The 27,176-nt window shown below is 43.2% G+C and overlaps 1 protein-coding gene across 1 annotated transcript in view; it reads left to right on the top strand.

Annotated features, from left to right (window-relative positions):
• Positions 1–27,176, top strand: part of iars1 (isoleucyl-tRNA synthetase 1) — a 48,245-nt gene continuing 21,069 nt past the window's right edge. The window contains exons 1-17 of the mRNA XM_062986202.1: positions 1–35; positions 3,455–3,578; positions 3,971–4,127; positions 7,053–7,172; positions 7,605–7,687; positions 13,133–13,250; positions 13,375–13,522; positions 16,085–16,172; positions 16,557–16,617; positions 17,103–17,198; positions 18,032–18,154; positions 18,739–18,830; positions 19,749–19,847; positions 23,577–23,703; positions 25,056–25,129; positions 25,720–25,914; positions 27,087–27,173. Coding sequence (XP_062842272.1) covers positions 3,460–3,578; positions 3,971–4,127; positions 7,053–7,172; positions 7,605–7,687; positions 13,133–13,250; positions 13,375–13,522; positions 16,085–16,172; positions 16,557–16,617; positions 17,103–17,198; positions 18,032–18,154; positions 18,739–18,830; positions 19,749–19,847; positions 23,577–23,703; positions 25,056–25,129; positions 25,720–25,914; positions 27,087–27,173 — 1,787 coding nt within the window. The 5' untranslated portion in view covers positions 1–35; positions 3,455–3,459. The remainder of the gene's footprint in view (positions 36–3,454; positions 3,579–3,970; positions 4,128–7,052; positions 7,173–7,604; positions 7,688–13,132; positions 13,251–13,374; positions 13,523–16,084; positions 16,173–16,556; positions 16,618–17,102; positions 17,199–18,031; positions 18,155–18,738; positions 18,831–19,748; positions 19,848–23,576; positions 23,704–25,055; positions 25,130–25,719; positions 25,915–27,086; positions 27,174–27,176) is intronic.

Below are 27,176 nucleotides of genomic sequence, written 5' to 3'. Positions count from 1 at the left end.
TTTCCGGCCACCCGGTCCCTCTCCTGTCTCCTCGTGTGAGTAACAGTTTGTTTATTAAAATCTCGTTACTGAATTATATTTATTATTATATTTATTATTACATTAAAACCCAGTTATGTTTATTAGAGTGTTAATGTGAGCGCTTTATATCTCTGCTGTGAGAAGTTTTATTTCAGACAGTCAGCGTGCTAATGCTAATGCTAACGATGAAGTGTACTTTCCTGTGATAGAGGCTAGTGTCAAAATAATAAATACAATAATTATAATAATAATAATAATAATAATAACAACGTAATATGGATTATCGTATACAGTGCTGGCCAAAAGTATTGGCACCCCTGCAATTCTGTCAGATAATACTCAATTTCTTCCAGAAAATGATTGCAATTACAAATGCTTTGATATTAAAATGTTCATTTAATTTGTCTTCAATGGAAAACCACAAAAAGAATTGTCAAAAAGCCAAATTGGATATAATTCCACACCAAACATAAAAAAGGGGGTGGACAAAAGTATTGGCACCCTTTGAAAAATCATGTGATGCTTCTCTAATTTGTGTAATTAACAGCACCTGTTACTTACCTGTGGCACATAACAGGTGGTGGCAATAACTAAATCACACTTGCAGCCAGTTAAAATGGATTAAAGTTGACTCAACCTCTGTCCTGTGTCCTTGTGTGTACCACATTGAGCATGGAGAAAAGAAAGAAGATCAAAGAACTGTCTGAGGACTTGAGAAGCAAAATTGTGAGGAAGCATGGGCAATCTCAAGGCTACAAGTCCATCTCCAAAGACCTGAATGTTCCTGTGTCTACCGTGCGCAGTGTCATCAAGAAGTTTAAAGCCCATGGCACTGTGGCTAACCTCCCTAGATGTGGACGGAAAAGAAAAATTGACGAGAGATTTCAACGAAAGATTGTGCGGATGGTGGATAAAGAACCTCGACTAACATCCAAACAAGTTCAAGCTGCCCTGCAGTCCGAGGGTACAACAGTGTCAACCCGTACAATCCGTCGGCGTCTGAATGAAAAGGGACTCTATGGTAGGATACCCAGGAAGACCCCACTTCTGACCCAGAGACATAAAAAAGCCAGGCTGGAGTTTGCCAAAACTTACCTGAGAAAGCCAAAAACGTTTTGAAGAATGTTCTCTGGTCAGATGAGACAAAAGTAGAGCTTTTTGGGAAAAGGCATCAACATAGAGTTTACAGGGAAAAAAAAACGAGGCCTTCAAAGAAAAGAACACGGTCCCTACAGTCAAACATGGCGGAGGTTCCCTGATGTTTTGGGGTTGCTTTGCTGCCTCTGGCACTGGACTGCTTGACCGTGTGCATGGCATTATGAAGTCTGAAGACTACCAACAAATTTTGCAGCATAATGTAGGGCCCAGTGTGAGAAAGCTGGGTCTCCCTCAGAGGTCATGGGTCTTCCAGCAGGACAATGACCCAAAACACACTTCAAAAAGCACTAGAAAATGGTTTGAGAGAAAGCACTGGAGACTTCTAAAGTGGCCAGCAATGAGTCCAGACCTGAATCCCATAGAACACCTGTGGAGAGATCTCAAAATGGCAGTTTGGAGAAGGCACCCTTCAAATCTCAGGGACCTGGAGCAGTTTGCCAAAGAAGAATGGTCTAAAATTCCAGCAGGGCATTGTAAGACACTCATTGATGGTTACCGGAAGCGGTTGTTCGCAGTTATTTTGTCTAAAGGTTGTGCTACCAAGTATTAGGCTGAGGGTGCCAATACTTTTGTCCGGCCCATTTTTGGAGTTTTGTGTAAAATGATAATTGATTTGACTTTTTTTTCATTCTCTTTTGTGTTTTTTTATTGCAAGCAAAATAAATGAAGATATTAATACCAAAGCATTTGTGATTGCAATCATTTTCTGGAAGAAATTGAGTATTATCTGACAGAATTGCAGGGGTGCCAATACTTTTGGCCAGCACTGTATGTAGGAATAACAAAATTATAATGATAATAAAAGAATTTTAATAATACAACAATAATTATCACAATATGAATTTCCGTTAAGTATAATAATAATAAAAATGAGTAAATTCACAATAAAATATGAATAATCACAAATATAATAATATTAAGAATAGTAATAATAGCTTATTAGAATAATAATAATAACCATTAAAACTCCTGACAATAATAATAGTAATAAACTATACCAGCAAAAGTATAGTAGGTATATAATAATGGTATAATAATGTTATAATAATAATAATAATAATAACAGTGTAAAAATAATAAATACAATCATTATAATTATACTACTAATAATAATGACAATGTAATATGAATAATCGTAAATGTAGGAATAGCAATTATAATGATAATAAAAACAATATAAATAATACAATAATAATAATCACAACTTGTTATGAATTTTCATCATAACAGTGATAATAACCATTATAACAGTTGTAAGTCATTGTAATAAAACTCATATAAACAATAATAATAGTAATAACTTATAACAATAAAGGTTAAAAAGGTTAAAATAATACAAATCATCAAAATATACATAAAATAGTCATTATAAAGTTTCTAATATTATAATAATTACAGTTACAACAATAATGGTACTAATAATCATCAAAATAAAAACAGTAGTACAGCAGCTAGTGTAAAAATAATAATTATATTAATAATAATTATAATAATGACTCCGTAATATGAATTATCGTAAATGTAGGAATAGCAATTATAATGATAATAAAAATAATAATAATAAGTAAATTCATAATAAAAATATTGAAAAGCACAATGATAATTATAATAATAATTGATAATAACAATTATAACAGTTGTAAATCACTGTAATAAAACTCGTTAATAATAATAATAATAAATAATAAAGTATTACTGTGTAATTGATAAAATTTTGCTAGTTATCAAACTATTCATTAAAATAGTAATTATGAGGTTTAGAATATTATAATAATTACATTAACAACAATAATGGCAATAATCATCAAAATTAAAAAATGATTTTTAATACATGCAATAGTTTGGACAGCTCTTCTAATTCTGTGGTTTGAATCTTAGGCCCCGTCCACACACACATGGATCTTTTTTTGTTATTTTAAATGTAGTTCTTCCTCTTTGTTTTTAAATGCTGCTCTGGGCTGAAGGCTCAATAGGTGTCAAAGGCAGTTCTGATGTTCAGTATCTGATGATGAACATTATAAGTGTGTCTACTGTAAAATATCTGAATGTGTGGAAGCAGTTGTACACGGCCCGGTTCATTTGTGTGCCATTGATTATGAATAAATGAATAAATACATTATTGACCCCACTAGTATTACCTGCTCTGTAGTAAAGTAAAGGACATAGTAGGTAAAACTGTTTGGCAAACTTGCTGGTTCATTCCAAACTGCCTCTGGAGCATCAGCAGCCAGAGACGTAGCTAAGATCTGCTGTGAACTGTGTTTCTCTGCTGTAGACGTGATGGTGGAACCAGTACCAGAGTCGATCAGTTTTCCTTCTGAGGAGGAACGCATCCTCAAATTCTGGAACGAGAAGGACTGCTTCCAGGAATGCCTTAAACAATCCAAAAACAGGCCCAGGTGAGAGGAGCTTCCTGAGGGTTTTATGTCCGTATGTATACGTCTATAAATTATGATTATCATCATTTTTATATGAATAATTGTTAGATCTTTTGATTTATGTACATTTGTTTGTTTACTGTCTGTTTTACCACTGTTTTATCCTGGTCAGGGCTGCAGTGGGGCAGATTCATTAGGCGAAAGGCAGGAAACACCTCAGACAGGTCGCAGGGCACACACACACCGCACTTGCACGCCTTTGGCCTTGTGGGAAGAAACCGGAGCACCCGGAGGAAACACACACAAACACAGCACAGGGAGAACATGCAAACTCCACACAGAAAGGACTATAACACAGGGACTTGTTGCTGTGAGGCGACAGACTGATAACTGGTTTGTGTTTGTGCTCTCAGGTACACGTTCTACGATGGGCCGCCTTTTGCCACCGGTCTCCCCCATTATGGCCACATTCTGGCGGGCACCATAAAGGACATCGTGACCCGGTTCGCCCATCAGAGCGGCTTCCATGTGGACCGACGCTTCGGCTGGGATTGCCACGGCCTGCCTGTGGTAAGAAAATAAACTGGTTCCTGTGTGATTATGTATAATATGCCTTCTTTACACCAGCTTCTTCTGGATCCCCCCTTCCAGTTTAGTCATTTCCGATTCCCGAGTGCCTGACCTTGATTTACAAGTCGATGAGAGGCTTTTAAATCCTCTCTTGACGTCTCCCTGTGTTCCCACAGTGTGTCACAGCTTGGTTCACATTCAAGTTCAGACAAGTTTCGGTGGTTTGAAGGGTGGAGGTGGCACTAATGATGGAGAGATTATCTTCTCTGTATGCACGCTGAATCATTCAGGACTCGTTCTCACCAGTTATTGGACGTTTATACCTAGAACGAGGGTGGTGGGGTGGGTCCTAACTGACGTGTGTCTTTTCTAAACACCCGTGGGCCGGTTACTACATGACGGAGCGATATTTACTCATTATTGTTTAAAACCAAAAAGAAAGAGTTGTTTTTGTAAACAACTGTGAAATGTTTAAATATATTTATTTTAGGGCTGTCACACGATTAAAAATTTTAATCGAGATTAATCGCGATTAAAGAACAAAATTAATCGAGATTAATCTCGATAAAATTTTTTAATCGTGTGACAGCCCTAATATATATGTATTCATCTTAATTAATCGCAAACTAATAATTAAGCAAAATTTGAACAGTTATGCACATTGTTATTGCAAGAACGTGTTTACCAATAAAACATTCATAAAATATGATAGAATTATTAAATCTAAATTCATTGTAGAAAGCACATTATCTGACAAAAGTGAGGATCTTTTCCTGTTCATGACCCTGACACTGAAAACAGGTGCACCAACCATAATGTTTTGATCTAATATAAGGCATCAATAAAGCATCAAAACACAGATATGATTATTTCATAGATCTATTAAGAAAACCCTTTAATACTGTGTTTGTGCAGAAAGAATACTGGGAAATACAAAATTACCATTTAAACATCTATAAATACCTGAAACAGTCAAGTTAGCAAACATTATCTATAAGTAATTGACTGTAGCTATATAAAAAAAGTGTTAATTAAAACAGTCCATGTAAACGCTTAGTCCATATAAATATCAGATACGAATGTGTTTTTAGAAAACTACAAACATCACAAATATAAATCATGTTTATAACCATGTGATAGAATAAGCTGAATAAACTGTAGAGATGAAACATCACACAGAGTTTCACGGTTTTGATGGACAGCTCTAGCAGCCAATGGAAATACTCGTTACAGAGATCGCGTGATTTCATTCATCTTTTCATCAACTCGTAAAAAAAGTGAAAACCGCTAAAAGTAGTTTATCATCGGACAGTTCATGCGCTTTACATCCTAATTCATCTGAAATACAGTTAATTACCACCGAGACACACGTGTATGTGGCACAAACAGCCAAATAAAAATAGTTAGATTAAAAATGTTAATCTTGATTAATTTTTTTAATCGCGATTAAAATTTTTATGCGATTAACGACAGCCCTAATTTATTTATTTCTCATAAATAAATTTCCCCAAACTTTCTCCCAATCTAGTTGTATCCAATTAACCGATTGCATTATGCTTCCTCTCTACTAATGTTAACTTCCACTCTGACTGAGGAGAGCCCTGACTTAAACACTCCCCCTCCGACATGCGCGCAGTAGCCGACCGCTTCTTTTCACCTGCATGAGGCGAGTTCATATGTGGATCAGTTTCGTGTATGGAGAGGCACTCCCTGACCCTCATTAACCCTTGACTCTGTGCAGCGCCATCAATCAGCCAGCAGGGGTCGGAATTGCATCAGTTATGAGGAATCCCCTCCAACAACAAGCCAGCAAGAGCTGCAGGCTAGAACGCGGCCGTTTCGTCGAGCGTAAAGCCTGCGGCCGCTTTTCTTACCGATCGGTGCCGGATTCCTACGAAGAGCTTCGACACGCTCAGAGAAAGACGCTGTACTGTCTGCTCGCGTGCCTCACTAGTCTATTAGCATCGCGAACGTCACCGTTACACAAGTGCGTTCATTGGGGACACGTACGGCGCACGGGAAACGTTCCAGCGATGCGTATCGAAGCTCTGACGTCAGTCAGCCTGGTTACATGGTTTGGTTCAGTGTGAAACGGATGAGCTGCTGCCTTGCTTATAAAAAAGAGGTGTTTGCTAACACCCCGCCCTTTATTTATTTAAATGTTTTATTTAAAATTATCACTGAATATATGAGGGTTCTTTACTTATTTTACTCTATTTATTAAGAATTTCAAAAATAAATAACATCACTTTTCTACATTGTCGCCTTCCCAAGCATTTTTTCCAGCGTCGTACCAACTTTTTGTTGAGCGCGTAGCCACTGATGCGCCGCTGCTTTCACACCATCATCACATGAAAATCTTCGTCCCCTTAAAGCTTCTTTGAGCGTCCAAAAAGGTGGAAATCAGATGGAGCTAAATCCGGACTATAAGCGTCTCTCAGTCTCTCAGACACGCCCGATTACTCCTCCTCCACCCTCACCGCTTATAACCACAATATAACAGTGCTGAAATATCAAACAGATCCCTCATAATTCAAACAATTGAGGGTTAAGAGCCTTGCTCAGGGGCCCAACAGTGGCAACTTGGCTGTGACGGTTTAAAACCAGCAACCTTCTGATTCTGACTCCAAGAACCAAGACTCTGTGGAGGGTTAGGTGCCTGCGCTTGAGACAGATGATTCGGAGGGCTTAGCGTGTCTTTCCGTACGTTTGTGGCTCTCTGTGAGTCTCCATCTCAGGCAGGTGAAAAGATGTCCATCGGAAGGGGTGCATGATGGTCTCAGTCCAAGTGGGTGGGGGGTTGGAGGTGACTAAATATTTAGAGAAATGAACTAGTGATCTCAGACTTCAGACCCCCGCTGTGTGTGTATGATCGCGTGACCGTGTTTTTTATATTTAGTGAACGTTTGACGTGTTTATTTGCAGGAATACGAGATTGATAAGACTCTGGGGATTAAAGGACCGGAGGATGTTGCTAAGATGGGGATTGCCGAGTACAACAAGCAGTGCAGGGCTATCGTGATGAGATACGCCACCGAGTGGGAGGTAAGTGTGTGTGTGTGTGTGAGCTGGTTATAATGTGTTTTATCTGCAGACCTTCATCTTCATCCTCCCCACGTACTCACTTTGGCCTCTGAACTTGGACGTATCCAATTCTGCATGGCACTGACGACCTGTGCACGCACAGCACCCACGCAGGGTTTTCATCAGACTCCTACAGAGAGCTTTAACACGTGGAGGAACACACTGTCGTCTCTGTAATTCTCCACCGCCTGTGCTGGTGCTTTTGCCCTCCCTCTCTCGCCAGGCCAGTGGCACAGTGGCACTAATACCCACAATCTGTGACTCTGGTCAGGCCGCCGCACCACCCCATCACCCCAAAACACAGTTTTTATTGGAATCTTTCTGCTTTCTAAACCCAGACTGAGTTATTTAGCCGGAAACATGGCGTTGGTGTTTTTTCTTTCTGTCCTGCAGGTGTCGGTGAGGAGAATGGGGCGCTGGATCGATTTTAAGAACGACTACAAGACTCTGTACCCCTGGTTCATGGAGACCGTGTGGTAAGTTGTTTCTCCTGGGTTCTGGGTTTAGATGTACACACACACACACACACACACACACACACACACACACACACACACACACACACACACACACACACACACATAATATATATGTGGCCAAAAGGTTTTGGACACCTGACCATGAACTTGTTGGACGTCTCATTTCAAAAACAAGTTGCTGTGTGTGTATGTATTGTAGTGGTCAGTACTTGCTGTGTGTGTATATAATGTAGTGGTCATTAGTTGCTGTGTGTGTATATATATATATTGTCGTGGTCATTAGTTGCTGTGTGTGTATATATATTGTAGTGGTCAGTAGCTGCTGTGCGTCTTTGTGTGTGTGTGTGTGTATTGTAGTGGTCAGTAGCTGCTGTGTGTCTTTGTGTGTGTGTGTGTGTGTGTGTGTGTGTGTGTATTGTAGGGGTCAGTAGCTGCTGTGTGTCTTTGTGTGTGTGTGTGTGTGTGTGTGTGTGTGTGTATTGTAGGGGTCAGTAGCTGCTGTGTGTCTTTGTGTGTGTGTGTGTATTGTAGTGGTCAGTAGCTGCTGTGTGTCTTTGTGTGTGTGTGTGCATTGTAGTGGTCAGTACCTGCTGTGTGTGAGTGTGTGTGTATATTGTAGTGGTCAGTAGCTGCTGTGTGTGTATATTGTAGTGGTCAGTACCTGCTGTGTGTGTGTATATATTGTAGTGGTCAGTACCTGCTGTGTGTCTTTTTGTGTGTGTGTGTGCGTTGTAGTGGTCAGTACCTGCTGTGTGTGAGTGTGTGTGTATATTGTAGTGGTCAGTAGCTGCTGTGTGTGTATATTGTAGTGGTCAGTACCTGCTGTGTGTGTGTATATATTGTAGTGGTCAGTACCTGCTGTGTGTATGTATGTATTGTAGTGGTCAGTACCTGCTGTGTGTGTGTACATATTGTAGTGGTCAGTACCTGCTGTGTGTGTGTATATATTGTAGTGGTCAGTACCTGCTGTATGTGTGTATGTATTGTAGTGGTCAGTACCTGCTGTGTGTGTGTATATATTGTAGTGGTCAGTACCTGCTGTGTGTGTGTATATATTGTAATGGTCAGTAGCTGCTGTGTGTGTATATTGTAGTGGTCAGTACCTGCTGTGTGTGTGTATATATTGTAGTGGTCAGTACCTGCTGTGTGTGTGTATATATTGTAGTGGTCAGTACCTGCTGTATGTGTGTATGTATTGTAGTGGTCAGTACCTGCTGTGTGTGTGTGTATATATTGTAGTGGTCAGTACCTGCTGTGTGTGTGTATATATTGTAATGGTCAGTAGCTGCTGTGTGTGTATATTGTAGTGGTCAGTACCTGCTGTGTGTGTGTATATATTGTAGTGGTCAGTACCTGCTGTGTGTATGTATGTATTGTAGTGGTCAGTACCTGCTGTGTGTGTGTATATATTGTAGTGGTCAGTACCTGCTGTGTGTGTGTATATATTGTAGTGGTCAGTACCTGCTGTGTGTGTGTATATATTGTAGTGGTCAGTACCTGCTGTGTGTATGTATGTATTGTAGTGGTCAGTACCTGCTGTGTGTGTGTATATATTGTAGTGGTCAGTACCTGCTGTATGTGTGTATGTATTGTAGTGGTCAGTACCTGCTGTGTGTGTGTATATATTGTAGTGGTCAGTAGCTGTGTGTGTGTGTGTATATATTGTAGTGGTCAGTAGCTGTGTGTGTGTGTGTGTATATATTGTAGTGGTCAGTAGCTGTGTGTGTGTGTGTGTATATATTGTAGTGGTCAGTAGCTGTGTGTGTGTGTGTGTGTATATATTGTAGTGGTCAGTAGCTGTGTGTGTGTGTGTATATATTGTAGTGGTCAGTACCTGCTGTGTGTGTGTGTATATATTATAGTGGTCAGTACCTGCTGTGTGTGTGTATATATTGTAGTGGTCAGTACCTGCTGTGTGTGTGTGTATATATTGTAGTGGTCAGTACCTGCTGTGTGTGTGTATATATTGTAGTGGTCAGTAGCTGTGTGTGTGTGTGTATATATTGTAGTGGTCAGTAGCTGTGTGTGTATATATTGTAGTGGTCAGTAGCTGTGTGTGTGTGTGTGTGTATATATTGTAGTGGTCAGTACCTGCTGTGTGTGTGTATATATTGTAGTGGTCAGTACCTGCTGTGTGTGTGTATATATTGTAGTGGTCAGTACCTGCTGTGTGTGTGTGTATATTGTAGTGGTCAGTACCTGCTGTGTGTGTGTATATATTGTAGTGGTCAGTACCTGCTGTGTGTGTGTATATATTGTAGTGGTCAGTACCTGCTGTGTGTGTGTATATATTGTAATGGTCAGTAGCTGCTGTGTGTGTATATTGTAGTGGTCAGTACCTGCTGTGTGTGTGTATATATTGTAGTGGTCAGTAGCTGTGTGTGTGTATGTATGTATTGTAGTGGTCAGTACCTGCTGTGTGTGTGTATATATTGTAGTGGTCAGTACCTGCTGTGTGTGTATATATTGTAGTGGTCAGTACCTGCTGTGTGTGTGTATATATTGTAGTGGTCAGTACCTGCTGTGTGTATGTATGTATTGTAGTGGTCAGTACCTGCTGTGTGTGTGTATATATTGTAGTGGTCAGTACCTGCTGTATGTGTGTATGTATTGTAGTGGTCAGTACCTGCTGTGTGTGTGTATATATTGTAGTGGTCAGTACCTGCTGTGTGTGTGTATATATTGTAGTGGTCAGTACCTGCTGTGTGTGTGTATATATTGTAGTGGTCAGTACCTGCTGTGTGTATGTATGTATTGTAGTGGTCAGTACCTGCTGTGTGTGTGTATATATTGTAGTGGTCAGTACCTGCTGTATGTGTGTATGTATTGTAGTGGTCAGTACCTGCTGTGTGTGTGTATATATTGTAGTGGTCAGTAGCTGTGTGTGTGTGTGTGTATATATTGTAGTGGTCAGTAGCTGTGTGTGTGTGTGTGTGTGTATATATTGTAGTGGTCAGTAGCTGTGTGTGTGTGTGTGTATATATTGTAGTGGTCAGTAGCTGTGTGTGTGTGTGTATATATTGTAGTGGTCAGTAGCTGTGTGTGTGTGTGTGTATATATTGTAGTGGTCAGTAGCTGTGTGTGTGTGTGTATATATTGTAGTGGTCAGTAGCTGCTGTGTGTGTGTGTGTATATATTGTAGTGGTCAGTACCTGCTGTGTGTGTGTGTATATATTGTAGTGGTCAGTACCTGCTGTGTGTGTGTGTATATATTGTAGTGGTCAGTACCTGCTGTGTGTGTGTATATATTGTAGTGGTCAGTAGCTGTGTGTGTGTGTATATATTGTAGTGGTCAGTAGCTGTGTGTGTGTGTGTGTGTATATATTGTAGTGGTCAGTAGCTGTGTGTGTGTGTGTGTGTATATATTGTAGTGGTCAGTACCTGCTGTGTGTGTGTGTATATATTGTAATGGTCAGTAGCTGCTGTGTGTGTATATTGTAGTGGTCAGTACCTGCTGTGTGTGTGTATATATTGTAGTGGTCAGTACCTGCTGTGTGTATGTATGTATTGTAGTGGTCAGTACCTGCTGTGTGTGTGTATATATTGTAGTGGTCAGTACCTGCTGTGTGTGTGTATATATTGTAGTGGTCAGTACCTGCTGTGTGTGTGTATATATTGTAGTGGTCAGTACCTGCTGTGTGTATGTATGTATTGTAGTGGTCAGTACCTGCTGTGTGTGTGTATATATTGTAGTGGTCAGTACCTGCTGTATGTGTGTATGTATTGTAGTGGTCAGTACCTGCTGTGTGTGTGTATATATTGTAGTGGTCAGTAGCTGTGTGTGTGTGTGTATATATTGTAGTGGTCAGTAGCTGTGTGTGTGTGTGTGTATATATTGTAGTGGTCAGTAGCTGTGTGTGTGTATATATTGTAGTGGTCAGTAGCTGTGTGTGTGTGTGTATATATTGTAGTGGTCAGTAGCTGTGTGTGTGTGTGTGTATATATTGTAGTGGTCAGTAGCTGTGTGTGTGTATATATTGTAGTGGTCAGTAGCTGTGTGTGTGTGTGTGTATATATTGTAGTGGTCAGTAGCTGTGTGTGTGTGTGTATATATTGTAGTGGTCAGTACCTGCTGTGTGTGTGTGTATATATTGTAGTGGTCAGTACCTGCTGTGTGTGTGTATATATTGTAGTGGTCAGTACCTGCTGTGTGTGTGTGTATATATTGTAGTGGTCAGTACCTGCTGTGTGTGTGTGTATATATTGTAGTGGTCAGTAGCTGTGTGTGTGTGTGTATATATTGTAGTGGTCAGTACCTGCTGTGTGTGTGTGTATGTATGTATTGTAGTGGTCAGTACCTGCTGTGTGTGTGTGCATATATTGTAGTGGTCAGTACCTGCTGTGTGTGTGTGTGTATATATTGTAGTGGTCAGTACCTGCTGTGTGTGTGTGTGTATATTGTAGTGGTCAGTACCTGCTGTGTGTGTATATATTGTAGTGGTCAGTACCTGCTGTGTGTGTGTGTATGTATGTATTGTAGTGGTCAGTACCTGCTGTGTGTGTATGTATATATTGTAGTGGTCAGTAGCTGTGTGTGTGTGTATATATTGTAGTGGTCAGTAGCTGTGTGTGTGTGTATATATTGTAGTGGTCAGTAGCTGCTGTGTGTGTGTATATATTGTAGTGGTCAGTAGCTGTGTGTGTGTGTGTGTGTATATTGTAGTGGTCAGTAGCTGCTGTGTGTGTGTGTATATATTGTAGTGGTCAGTAGCTGTGTGTGTGTGTGTATATATTGTAGTGGTCAGTACCTGCTGTGTGTGTGTATATATTGTAGTGGTCAGTACCTGCTGTGTGTATGTATGTATTGTAGTGGTCAGTACCTGCTGTGTGTGTGTATGTATTGTAGTGGTCAGTACCTGCTGTGTGTATGTATGTATTGTAGTGGTCAGTACCTGCTGTGTGTGTGTGTATATATTGTAGTGGTCAGTACCTGCTGTGTGTGTGTGTATATATTGTAGTGGTCAGTACCTGCTGTGTGTGTGTGTGTATATATTGTAGTGGTCAGTACCTGCTGTGTGTGTGTGTATATATTGTAGTGGTCAGTACCTGCTGTGTGTGTGTGTGTGTATATATTGTAGTGGTCAGTACCTGCTGTGTGTGTGTGTATATATTGTAGTGGTCAGTACCTGCTGTGTGTGTGTGTATATATTGTAGTGGTCAGTACCTGCTGTGTGTGTGTGTATATATTGTAGTGGTCAGTACCTGCTGTGTGTGTGTGTATATATTGTAGTGGTCAGTACCTGCTGTGTGTGTGTGTATATATTGTAGTGGTCAGTACCTGCTGTGTGTGTGTGTATATATTGTAGTGGTCAGTACCTGCTGTGTGTGTGTATATATTGTAGTGGTCAGTACCTGCTGTGTGTGTGTATATATTGTAGTGGTCAGTACCTGCTGTGTGTGTGTATATATTGTAGTGGTCAGTAGCTGTGTGTGTGTGTGCAGGTGGGTGTTTAAGCAGCTGTATGATAAAGGTTTGGTGTACAGAGGGGTGAAGGTCATGCCGTTCTCTACAGCCTGTAACACGCCGCTGTCCAACTTCGAGTCGCACCAGAACTACAAGGTACATCAAACAAGCCCCTCCCCATATCACCGCACCCAGTTTGGATATGCTCAATTCCCCTTTGTGCACTGTGGTGACACCTGCTGGCTGTATGTATAACACCGGTGTTTAATCTGTACGGCAGGACGTTCAGGATCCGTCCGTCATGGTGAACTTCCCTCTGCTGGAGGACGAGAGCGTGGCTCTGATCGCTTGGACCACCACGCCGTGGACGCTACCCAGTAACCTGGCGCTGTGCGTCAACCCGGAGTTCACCTACGTCAAGGTCAAAGGTCAGTATCCCTGTTACGCCCAGGCTGATCTGTAATCTCGGTGCTGACAGGTGTGGACGGTCAGTCGTTTGAAGGTCCATTTCTGGTCCAGCTCGATTGTTCATTAGTTTATTTGTTTATTCACTGATGGTCTGTTTTACCACCGTTTTATCCTGGTCAGGGTCGCGGTGGTTTCGATTCACTGGGTATCTCCAGGCAGGAAACACCCTGGACAGGTCGCCAGTTCATCACAGGCCAAACACACACACACACACACACACACACACAGAGCCATTTCTAGCTCCAGCTGACCTGACTGCATGTCTTTGGACTGTGGGAGGAAACCGGAGCACCAGTAGGAAACCCACATCGAAAAACAGGGCCATTCCACTGGATGGGCGCCATTAGCGTGTAGCAACTGGCTGAAATGAAACTTCATTTATTACCTTTGTATCTAGTAACACGCACACTTAAATAATCAGAAGGTGTTTTGGTCGAATCTCGGGCGCCTTTGTTTCATTTGTACAAGGTTTCTAAGTGGAAGATGAGGCTGTATATGAGTAACAGGACTGAGTTTTTAACCTATTTAAGTAAATACATGATGTATAGCAGCATGGAGAACATGCTAAAGCACCAGAACACCGGACACGGTCTAGTGATTTATCACAAAATGTTCTTTTTAAATTAAGAATGAATGGAGGAAACAGGAATGAACGTGGAGACGAACGGTCTCAGTCAGACTTACAATATTATCAAATACACAGGGGAGAACCTACTAATGCTCTTCCCGTGACCTTCAGTAGATACAGATCATGAACATTTCTGTTTAAAATGGGACCTGATTGATGAGAATATTATCAGAAGGATGAATATGTGAGGGTAACAGGACTGAGTGGATTTTAATCACATTATTCTACATTTCTTATAGAAAATAAAGATTAAGAACACAGACGGGATCTGGAGTCACCGAACACTGTGTCCTGTTAGAGTTATAGGGAGTTTTTATGAACGTTTTAAATGATATATCCTAAATTGCAGTTAGATGAATGTGCAGGACACTTTGCTCAATTGAAAATGCATTTTAAAGTAAATTTTTATCCACATCTATACATATAATGTCCTGGAGACGGGAACGGCATCGATTCGGTGGATTTGTAAAATGATCTGAAAGCGGACGAGTCGTCGTCCTTTTACGTTTCGAGTGAACGCGATGTGGCTCGAGACGATCCTCCAATCGGGTCACTTCCAAAAAGGCGCAGACCCGGTCCTCCTCGGCGTGTAAAAATAATCCCCCGTTCTGCTTCTTTGGCGGTGGCGGCGCTCCCGCGGTAAACGCTTGACCTACTTTAGCAGCCCGGCTGGAGTCACGTGGCTGTGACGGCAGGGGGCGCTGTGATCTCAGCTGGAGGGGGAGCCGGGCGAGCGCTGCTGCATCGGAGTGATGTTCTGAATACTAATGCGGGAGGAGAGGGAGGATTAGAGGATCCATCCTCCTGCTCTGGTCCTCCAGGCATCAGTGTCCATGATCTCACGTGTGAGCCGGAGCTTCTCCTCACACAGCGCTAAAGAGGGGGGGGGGGGGTGCAGGTAGAGACCACCACCCGTCCTTCCCAAAATTATACCTTTATCTGAGCGTCTCGACCAGAGAACCCAGTAATACTCGCGGATCTTTATTGTGTGTAGGTTAGACAGTGTTGTGCAAAAGTATTTGCCCCCTTTCTGCATTTCTTGGTCAACCAGTTTACCCAGTTTAATTACTAAGACAGCCAGAACGCAAACAGACTTCATTACAGCCCTGTAAATATAAACCTATCATCTAATAATCAGACAGGGAGGCTGTTTAAATCTTCTACAGGAACTTTAGGACTCCACCGAACCACTATCATCTCCAAATGTAGGAAATTTGGATCAGAGATGAATAATGTGGTCTTATAATGATATTTAGCTGAGAGTGGTCCAGACGGGTCAGCTTTTGCGCTCCAGTGCACTCCAGTCCAAAAGCTGACCAGTCTAGACCAGTCACAGATCAAACGAGATGACTGGCTGAATTTAAGGGTAGGGAATTAAAGGTATTTTTTAAATTTAGGAACTGTTATCCAATGTAATGTCATTTATTTAGAGGAACAAAGTTATCCAACACCCATATCATTGTATCACCCATACCATTGTAAAAAAAGTAATTTCCATCTTGGTTGCTCAGCTTGCCAGTTTACTCAGTTTAGCTAATAGAACCTGGTCAGACTCGCTTCCATCCCGGTAGAATGTAAATCTCACTTGGCGTCAGTCAAGGAGTCATCTTAAAGTTTCTACAGGGACAATGTACACCATGCAATATTCACGCAATGCCATTAAGGTTGCCCTGATGTGTCCACACCACAGAGCTCATCCATGGACTGAACCGAACCACAGCGAGAGCCACTGTTTCTAAAAGAAAGAAATTTGGAATAGTGTGGTCTGTGATTTGGATTTTGACGGCTTACACCAGCAGTTTCATTTAGTATTTATTAAAACCACAACATTATTTAATACATTTCATGCTCTTGCTTAATTTTATTTTACGTTTCTTTGTTTTGTTTTTCTTAGACAACGCCACGGCCAAAGTGTACATCATGATGGAGGCCAGACTGGGGGCGCTGTTCAAATCTGAGGCTGAGTACACCATCCTGGAAAAGTGAGTGCCGTAGACGGACACGCGGGGTCACGGTGGTTCGGTTTCACCAGAATCACAGGGAGCAAGAACGCCTCAGCCACCCCATTCTTCCTCAGACATAGCCCCATATTCTGCTAGCACACCAGCACCGAGATCCTGAACTCCTCGGTTCGGAACTCGGCGTTGCCACCGGTCGACCGGGCGCCACCTAGTGGGTATAATTGGCAGTGCCTGCGGCAGGCACGTTTCTGCTAGGGCGGGAGGACCGGACTATGTGGGTGGGGTCTTCAAGCACTGTGTAAGGAACCGGATTAGCAGATCGCTGATTAGCGCCTGTGCAGAGTGCATGAGTAAAACGTATATATATATATATACCTTAAAAAAATCTTATTATTTTCCTCTTAGGTTTCCTGGTAAAACTCTGAAGGGTAAACAGTACAAACCTCTGTTCCAATATTTCATCAAGGTGAGCGCTTTATTAAACTGGTCATTTTTATTTGACTAGATTTTATTTTGCTGTCTGATGTAGATATTTCATGCTGTTAATAATTCTGGTGAAACTAATATTAATACACATACTAACCTGTACATTCTACTGAGTACTTGAATATAAAATGTGTTAAATATAGTGCTGCATTCTAAGTGCTGCCACATGGGGCGCTGTAGCAGCTGTAGGTTTTTTCCTAAATGATCGAGACTTGGTGTTTGAGTGTGTTTATCTCCGGCCTGTCTTGGCAAAGCAGCTTAATATAAATCTTAAAAAGCCGGAGCAAGTTCGACACCACATATGTGCATGTATATATATACTGTATATATATATGTCGTTTATATACTTCATGTCCTGAGTTCGACTTTGCATTAGATCTGTTTCTAGCCTCATTGTTTTGGGTGGTTGTTTTCTCGTCATTATTTATTCGCACACGTGCTGTTTGTCTGTTTGTGTTTGCTCAGTGTAAGGAGGACGGAGCGTTTTCGGTCGTGCTGGATAACTACGTCAGAGAGGAGGAGGGTACCGGAGTGGTTCACCAGGCGCCCTACTTCGGAGCCGTAAGTGCGCATCTCTGGGGCGCAATTAGCCACTTTAGATCTCTGTGACGTGCTGTGGGGAGCGCGAGCGGCTACGTCCGTTTCGGAGAGTGGGTGATATTAAAAAAAACATGTAAATATTCAGTATGCAGCGGCGGAGCGACTTTACAGCTCATCGTACGTTCGCGCACTAGCGTGTGGAAGGAATCCGATTGGACCACTATATAAGTACGGCTGTAAAAAAAGTGCAGTGTGTTGGAGTTTGGTTTCTGAAAGAGATTTCATCCTGGTCCTGCGTACAGAAGTGGCGTCCTAGTGCCATCAGACTCGTGTTAGTGCCCAACATTCTAACTGTAATATATCATTTCAGTCTGGGTTTGTGTTTGCTCGGATTGTTCGGCAGTCTAAGCCAAACAAGGAGGTCAGATCACTTCGAGATTGAGTCTTGGTGGGTTTCTTCTTATTACTTCTTTAAAGTAGCGACTCCTACTGGTGAGTCAAGGCATTTACACCAAGTAGCGGAAGCTCACCTTAGGTACAGTGTGATTTTCCACATGGTTAGAATCCACCGCCGGTGGGTGTTTTGAAGTGGCCTCCGAGTGCACACACGTCTGAGGGGGCAGGTGCTAGTCTGCGGCTCTCCTCCGCTAGGAACCAGCACTGAGAGCACGCTGATAGGTGGCTAGGCCGACGCCCGACTGGCGGGATTGGAACCCAAGCAGAACCTTCAGCAGTAGTATTCTAGCCGTTTGGGATTCAGTTCACGTCGCTCGTCCTGTGCACCAAAGCTATCTTGACTCCGAATGTATTTGTGTGGATTTCGGGTTGACGTGGCGCTTTTCTCTCCCGCTCAGGACGATTACCGGGTGTGTATGGAGTACGAGATCATACAGAGAGACTCGGCGCCCATCTGCCCCGTCGACTCGTCCGGCTGCTTCACCCCCGAGGTCACGCACTTCGCCGGCCAGTACGTCAAGGTACGGAACCCAAGTCTTTCCTTTCACTCAGCCTCTTCAGCCTTTAATACTTTATTTCATCAATATGCACAGCGTACTAAAGTACCTGGAGCTAATCACTTTAATATTGTTCCTACTGATTTGACTGATTTACAAATGAAATGCACATAACATATCACTTGGCTGCGTCCCAAATAGCATCATGTGCACTATGAGTGTGTGTGGCGATCTAATGCGCCAGCCCACCACCGAGTTGAGTTTGAACCCATGCTATCGGCTTAGCCAGGCGTCTAAAGGACACAATTTGCCGTGCCTAGTGGACGAAGGGGGTCGGGGTGCCCAGATGAACGGTGAATGCTGTTCCGCTTCTCATCGCCTCCCTGCGCTGGGTTCCCACTCGGGGCCGTATCACATGTGAAGAGCCACGCTAAGATCCCAGGCCAGTCGTGTTTGTGTGGACGCCCGGCCAGGTCGACGGCGCTGCAATCCCAGATGTCGGTTTCACATCTCGGCCGCTAACCATAACAAACCCGGGCGATTATTCACCGTTTCTAGTGCTGCTGCTGTGAGCGTCGTGTGTGTTTGTATTTTTCCTCCTTTCTCAGGACGCCGACAAAAACATCATTAAGTGGCTGAAAGAGAACGGGCGGCTGGTCAACACCAGCACTTTCAAGCACAGTTACCCTTTCTGCTGGAGGTGAGTGCAGATTAATCACTTACAGAAGTGCTTCTGAGAGCAGGAGAGCTTTTCTCATTACGGTGCTTCCACCCTGTGACCAAATCGACAAATTTAGTCTATAAAACTGGGAGGTGGGGGGTGTCGAATGTGAAACTGTCGTTTTGATTTGGATGCATGTTTTCTAAATTTGTTTACGTGGCTGTTTGTCAATATTTTTTACTCTGGGAAATAAAACAGGCTGTTTTTTTTGGTCGATTTGCCCTTTTTTTAAGTTGTCTGACCGACAAAAGCGAGGCGGATCGTGCGGGCAAGTCTAAACTGCTGTAGGCTGAGCAGATAAAACTGCTGCACTAGGCAGAATGGGAAGGGCAGTGGTAGCTTAGTGGGTAAAATGCTGGACTCGTAATCATAAGGTTGCCGGTTCAAGCCTCACCGCCACCACTGTTGGGCTCCTGAGCAACAGTCAATTACTCAAACTGTATTCAGTCATAATTGTAAGTCGCTTTGGATAAAAACATCTACAAAATGCTGAATGGAACTGCTGTAGGTTGAATAGGTTAGAATAAACACTGTATATGAGGTGTGTGTGTGTGTGTGTGTGTGTGGGGGGGGGGTGTCCTGATATTTTGGCTGATCAGTGTAACGTCAGGTCTGGAGTGCTAGCATGTTTTACCACTGCGCCACCCGAGCGGCCTTAAAAATTAGATAATTGTGATGTCACTCGAGCAAATCCAGTCCGACAAAATCTATTTTAGGACTTTTTGAGGGTTAAGGGCCACGCGCAGGGGCCCACTAGTGGCCTGTGAACCGCCGACCTTCTGATTACTAATCCAGCGGTGTCTTAACAAGCTTCTCATAACATGTTGTGTAAGGAGCATGCTCTGGGACTTGATGTACATGTTTTATTTATTTATTTATTTATTTTTTTACGGACAGGTCGGACACTCCGCTGATCTACAAAGCCGTGCCGAGCTGGTTCGTGAGGGTGGAACACATGGTGGAGAAACTTCTGGAAAACAACGGCAAATGCTACTGGTAAAATCACCGGAACTGTAAAAATATTAAACTGGTACTGGGTAGATATACACCGAGCAGGTATAACATTCTGAGCACTGACAGGTGAAGTGAATAACACTGATTATCTCTTCATCACGTCACCTGTTAGTGGGGGGGGGTATATTAGACAGCAAGTGAACATTTCATCCTCAAAGTTGATGTTAGAAGCAGGAAAAATGAGGAGCGTGAGGATCTGAGGTAAAAATTGTGATGGCTAGACGACCGGGTCAGGGCATCTCCAAAACTGCAGCTCTTGTGGGGTGTGTCCCGGTCTGCAGTGGTCAGCATCTATCAAAAGTGGTCCAAGGAAGGAACAGTGGTAAACCGGCGACAGGGTCACGGGCGGCCAAGGCTCATTGACGCACGTGTGGTCCGATCCAACAGATGAGCTACTGTAGCTCAGACTGCTGAAGAAGTTCATGCTGGTTCTGATAGAAAGGTGTCAGAATACACAGAGCAGCACAGTTTGTTGCGAATGGGGCTGCATAAGGGGGACCAACACAATATTAGGAAGGTGGTCATAATGTTATGCCTAATCGGTGTATATTGAAGGGCTGGCCGGATGTTGCTTTAAGCTAATAATTAGTAACGTGGCTGCCGTCGTCAGATTAATCACCCGCAGGAGCAGAAAGATGAAGCGGGAGAACTTTTCAGCGAGCGTCGCAGCGATCAGGCCGCGGTGCAACGCAGAGCTCCTAGTTCAGATTTAACACCCTGTAACTGCACAACGTGTTCCGATGCTTTAAAGGCGCGGTTCAGCCCAAAATGAAACGTACGCCGTGTTCCTCTATCTACCGATCGTAGTCGAACGACCGGAACGTGTTGGTTTGGAGATTAAAAAGAAGCATCGTCCGTGAGGACCAGCTCGTTCTATCCTCCCTTCATTACGCTCTCTAAATGCATTTCCCCTCAGTGTTCCTCCCAACATGGTCATATCCAATTCCCTGATTGTATTTCATCTCTACTGCTGCACACGCACGCCCCCTATGACACCAGGCGGGTTCATACGGAGATCCGTAACGCACATGAAGAATCACACGTCGATCCCCATTATCCGCCGTCTCGTTGTACGGGCGCCGTCGATCAGCCAGCAGAGGCCTGAGCAAAGCTGAGATTTGATCTCATGAGTGTGCTTTACGCCTGTGGAAGATGTTAGCTGGCTATGGCTACCAGTTGACACGCTTTTGCACGCTGGTTTTGCTGGCTTTGTAAATACAATTTATTTACATTTTACATTTACATTTTCAGCATTTAGCAGACGCTTTTATCCAAAGCGACTTACACAATGAGCGGAACACGATGAGCAATTGAGGGTTAAGGGTCTTGCTCAGGGACCCAACAGTGGCAACTTGGTGGTAGTGGGGCTTGAACCGGCAACCTTCTGTTTACTAGTCCAGTACCTTAACCACTGAGCTATCACTGGCCCCAATTTATAACTTCCAGAAATTAATTTGGGATGCCAAATAATGTTGGTAAAATAGTGAGTGGAATCTGCAGGAACAGGAAAGGGCCTTTCTAATCTTAAAATTAAAGGGGGTGTCCCAATACTTTTTGGATTAAATCCATGAGGTATATTATTCACGCCACGGCTGCGTGTCTGTTCTTTATGTGAGTGCATGTAGCAGGACCTGTTTTTCGGGCGTGGTGGCGTAGCCGGCGGTGTAATGAACGTTTCTGCAGTGAGCAGCGGTGCAGCGGCACACGGAGCTCCGCGAGGAACGCTCTGCTCCATCTGGGTCGCGTGTGGGAGTGGAAGAGCTCGTCCAGCCCAAGATCCTTCACTAGCATCTGCAGCATCGGCACATTTATTCCACGTTCTGTTTAATTCTATTTTTGCATTTTCCAGTCATATCCAATTCCCCAGGTTGCATCTCTCCTATACTGCTGCAGATCCCTGCCATGGCTGAGGAGGGTGTACCTAACACACACCCTCTTTGACACGTGTATCACGTTTTTTTCACCCTCAGAGGGCGGGTTCACACAGGGCAGTTGTAGCCTAACGGTTAAGGTTCTGGACTAGTAATTAAGTGGTTGCTGGTTCAAGCCCCAGCACTGCCAGGTTGTCACTGTTGGGCCCTTCAGCAAGGCCCTTAACCCTCAATTGCTTAGACAGTATACTGTAACAGCCCTGTAAGTCGCTTTGGATAAAATCGTCCGCTCAATGCCAAAAATGTAAATGATAGTCAGGCACTACTCTCCATTATTCATGATCTCTGTGTAGGCCCTCGGCTTGCCAGCAGAGGCCGCTATTGCAGTAGTAATTAGGAAACCAGGCATGTAGGCCTGATAGCAGAGCTGAGATTCCCTTCTTAGCGCCCCACACTTTGGGTCTTTGGGTCCCCCGACCTTTTAAAAGGATCTGCTATTAAAATCTTGACACCACAGGTCACCTTCGGAGGTCTTGTGGAGTCCGTGATGGTTCCTCCATGGCTCAGAACTGTTGTGGTGGCACAAGTTGTGGTGGTAAATATTTGGGAGCTGATTTAATCAGTGGTCAGTGAGTGTACGTAAGGTCTTGGTTTGTCTTTCTCTGTCCTGCCAGCGACCTGAAAAGACCTTGCAGATCATACGGGTTCTTCTGATGAAGAGAAGTCTCTTTTTTTCTCTCTCTCTGTCTTTTTATAGAAGCGCGCGGATGTTAAATAGCCCCCGTCTGTCTCGCAGCCGCCAGCACGCTACCGTTCTACATTTAGCATAGGAGGGCAGAGCGACAGAGGGGAAAATCATTAAACTGATGTATCGCGAACCTAAATAGAGCTAAAGAAGCGAGAAGAGCCGAAGCCCCGCGGCTGAGGTCCGTACCGAGGTGGGAGATCTGCGGGGTCAGCGGCGCAGCGTCTCCTCTGATAAACGCAAGGACGTTAGTAACTCTGCAGCGCCGTGTGTTCAAGAAACCACCACGGTCCATATCGTCATGGTTTCCTAGTGGAATTAAGTGCCCTGATTCATACTAGTAGAGGAGTTGGTGAGCTTTCGGAAGGAATAGTTGGCGTAACCATGCTGTGTTTGATAAACCGTGTTGATAAAATATGTAAACGTGTTTATAAACGTACGCCAAACATGACCAAGAGCATAAGTTTTACTTTTTTAATAATGATTTACTCAAACTAGCAGGTTTCGATTATTATAGCATAACCTGCTATCAACAATCCTGAGCGACCACACGAGAGAGGCAGAACGACAGCAACCTATTAGCAATCCCCAATCACAGCAAATCTATATGACCTTGAACCCCAAAGCTCTCTGACTATGTCCAAAGTCAGGGGGGGGGCCAGACGCAGCCACATGAGCCAACATGTTACCCGACATTTACATTTACATTTTCATGGACGCTTTTATCCAAAGCGACTTACACAATGAGCAATTGAGGGTTAAGGGCCTTGCTCAGGGACCCAACAGTGGCAACTTGGTGGTGGTGGGGCTTGAACCGACAATCTTCTGTTTACTAGTCCAGTACCTTAACCACTGAGCTATCACTGGCCCCGACCAGCAGTCAATTGGTGTTTGCACTGACGTGTATTGGACGAGTGTTCCACTGTATATCTGTTGATCTGACTCTGATTTCTGTGTTTTTTGCCTTTATTTGTAATTAATTATTATGCAAAATCCCATGTTACATGTTCTTTAACATGTTCTCTCGGAAATGGGTTCAAATTCAGACTTGAAGCTTTAATCCTCTGTCTGTCCACTTTGTCGTTTTTTTCCCAGGGTTCCTGAATTTGTGAGGGAGAAGCGTTTCGGCAACTGGCTGAGAGACGCCCGGGACTGGGCCGTGTCTCGTAACCGATACTGGGGGACTCCCATTCCTCTGTGGGTCAGCGACGACTTCGAGGAGGTCAGTGATGGACATTAGGAGGAACACGCTATGCTCTCTACTTCCTACCTGATCAGCTCCTCGGTAGAGAGGATTCTAATAAGACATGGAGCTCATGAGGCAGATTATTTAGACGCTCTACTTAACATCACCGCAGTTATAGCTTACTAAGCTAACACAGTTAGCCTCGCCAGCTAACGTCTCCCTCAGTGTACCGAAAACGCTTGAACCGTCCCTGACGCCCCAATTACACATAAACGACGCTCGTATAATCACACCTTTATACAGATTAAACATCAATGAGAGTTTATTTACATTTAAAAAGAACTCTGTTGGTTGCTCCACAGTTATTCGCCACCATGTTTGTAGTTTTTTGTGAGAGAAGTCGTGCCGCACTGAATGCTGGGATTGCCTTCAGCGCTGAGGAGGCGTCGGACGCTCCCTCGTCATTCAGTCGGATCATCACTCAGAATTAAGGCGCCTCAGTAGGAGCATTTTAAGAGATCTAAGTATTTAGACACGCCCTCTTCTCGGGAGTGTAGGATGATGTAGAGAGAGAGAGAGAGCTAGGTTTTTGGACAGACCCTAGGTGTCCACGTTTCAACTGAGATTTGATTTGAGCTGCTCGGCTGAACGCAGCCGTCGTTTCTCTGCGTCTGTACGGGTGGAGACGTGGCCTCCAGAAAATAAGGACGATGACCTGCTTCCTGAAAATAGCATAATGAGTTTGTTTCCACACTCGCGTCTCTGGAGTGGCTCCCGACTCCCAGAGCGCTCGCTGCGGCGTTAACTGGGTTAACTTACCTGAACCGGGACGAGAGTCCAACCTTAACGCTGCAGAAAAGGTCTAACGCACTTTCCGAGTCCTACGATGACCTGGATTTGGATTCGGTTTAGATTAAGCTGGACTAAAACCCGATCACATCAACTCCTACTTCAGATAAAACCTTCTGCTTGATTTTGGAACGTGTCTGTGCTGCTTCAGTCTCCGATTATGCACGGGTTTGTTAGTGAGTCGGCATTCCAGTTCATACTGTGTTGGGTTGGGTTCAGAGTTTGATGAAGCTCATGATCGTCTTTGTATGGTGGAGCATTAAAAGTTCACTGGAACTGACAGGCCTAAACGATTTGAAGGGGGAAAATTCAAAAATTTTTGTGGAATTTCTCCTCCACCATGCTTTACAGCTGGCACTCGGCACCACCGTCGTATTAAAGTCATTCTTACTTTCTCTCATGTTCCTCGTAATTAAAAAACTGCAGGTTTAAATTTTCATCTCATAAATGTTTGAGGTTCTTTGTGCCGTACGTTGTTTTATTCGCTGTCTGTCGTGGTGTGTGATGATAAACGAAGCACCGTGTGTTCCCTCCTTCAGGTGGTGTGTGTGGGCTCCATAGCCGAACTGGAGGAGCTGACCGGAGTGAAGGTCACTGATCTGCACCGGGAAACGTAAGTCCAGCTGCTGTCGTACTTAAATGATGAATAAAAGTCTAAATAACACATAAAGATACATAAAGAATCTAAAATAGTGACCCGGACGCATTCGTGAAAAGCTCCGGTGGTGCAGCAAGAACGGCCAGGGTCCTTACTGCGTAGAGTTTGCATGTTCTCCCTGTACGTGCATGGGTTTCCTCCAGGAGCTCCAGTTTCCTCCCACAGTCCAAAGACTTTCAGTCAGGAGAATTAAAGCTACTAGAAATTACCCCGTGTGTATGTGCCCTGTGATTTACTGGCGACCTGTCTGGGGTGTTTCCTGCCCTTCACCCCATGGGTCAGACCCACCGCAACCCTGACCAGGATGACTCTTTGTAATATTTTAATTACCCTGTGCTCTCTGGCGACCTCTGCTGGTTGCTTAATACTCTTGCTGACTGGGAAGGGCTGCAGTCTAGAACCTAAGTGGCGCGTTTGTGTAGAGACCAGTAGCCTATAGAACACGCTACATTCTTTATATTCCTCCACCTTGACCAGACAGTAGAAGCTGGTGTAGCTTGAATGTGATTGATTCCTCTCATATTTTCCGTGTGTGTGTTTCACAGCATCGACGGCTTGACCATCCCGTCGCGGCGTGGGAAAGGTCACCTGAAGAGGATCTCTGAGGTGTTTGACTGCTGGTTCGAGAGCGGCAGCATGCCCTACGCTCAGGTGCATTACCCCTTCGAGAACAAGCGGGAGTTTGAGGACGCCTTTCCTGCAGACTTCATCGCAGAGGGCATCGACCAGACCAGAGGATGGTGAGCGGTTCCGCGCCCGCTCTGTTACACGGGGCATCACACGGGGCGCGGCGGCATTGATTCGAAACGCCGCGCGCTGATATGCATATTTGATTCAGCGTTGGCGTGTTTGTAGAGTTTGTGATTAGCATAAATCGAGCGTGATGAAGCATCGTGAATAAAACTGGGACGTCCCTGAATCACCGGGTCTCTCGGCGGGGTCACTGCGGTGGTCAGAATGTGAAGGAACGTTCCACCTCTAGTGTAGATGTTACAAGCTTCACTTTAAAATCCCTGTTTATGATTTAAAGAGGTTTAATTTTGTTGTATAATTAACTAGATAACAAATATTTTTATATATTTTTAAAGTTAGGATTTACTCTCCTCCATGGCAAGTTTGAGCTTTTGAGTTCTAATCCCAGTGATGCTACCAGCCTGGCCAGGTGCTAAACAGACACAATAATAGTAGTGATAATAATACAATATTATTGTACGTAGAGTAATTACAATATTACTATTGTTAATAATAATAATAAACACAATACTACTACTATTACTAGTAATTATAATACAGTAATTAATAATAATAGTAAGAACTTAATATCGATACAAATAGTAGTAATAATTATTATTAAATACATAAATAATGATAATAGCAATACTATTAAAGAAAGTACTTAGAAATAATAGTAATATTAATAATAAATTAAATAAAAAGTAAGAAAATAATAAATATAAATCAATAACAATAGTAAAATTATATTTAAAAACAAAAATATCAAATAATAGCTATAACAACAATAATAAATAAATAAACATTAATACTAGGTTATAATAACGAAAACATTAATTGTAATAAACATCAACTGCATTAATAATAGTATTATAATAATAATAATAATAATAAATCACATTTTGCTGTTAATAAAGAATATTAGTGATTGCTTTTATGATAGTGCCACTTATTTAAACTTTAATTATTTAAATGGTAATTATTAGAAGATTAAAAGATAATTATGATGCTTGGACGCCCCGTTAAACAAATCCCATGTACACATGGCGACGGTCCACAGGTCAGACCTCTACTGCTCAGTAGCGTATCCGCTTAAAGATCTACGACTCTAACCCTCAGTAGCTTGTATCGTAGCTCGTCTCAGTCCTGTGCCACTTTGTAAATGTGATTTGGTTTTAAGGTTCTACACGTTGCTGGTGCTCTCGACTGCTCTGTTTGGTAAACCGCCGTTCAAGAACGTCATCGTCAACGGCCTGGTTCTGGCCAGGTG

Source organism: Trichomycterus rosablanca, chromosome 24, assembly GCF_030014385.1.
Source record: "Trichomycterus rosablanca isolate fTriRos1 chromosome 24, fTriRos1.hap1, whole genome shotgun sequence".
Lineage (NCBI taxonomy): Eukaryota > Metazoa > Chordata > Actinopteri > Siluriformes > Trichomycteridae > Trichomycterus > Trichomycterus rosablanca.
This window is presented reverse-complemented; position numbering and strand designations above follow the sequence as displayed.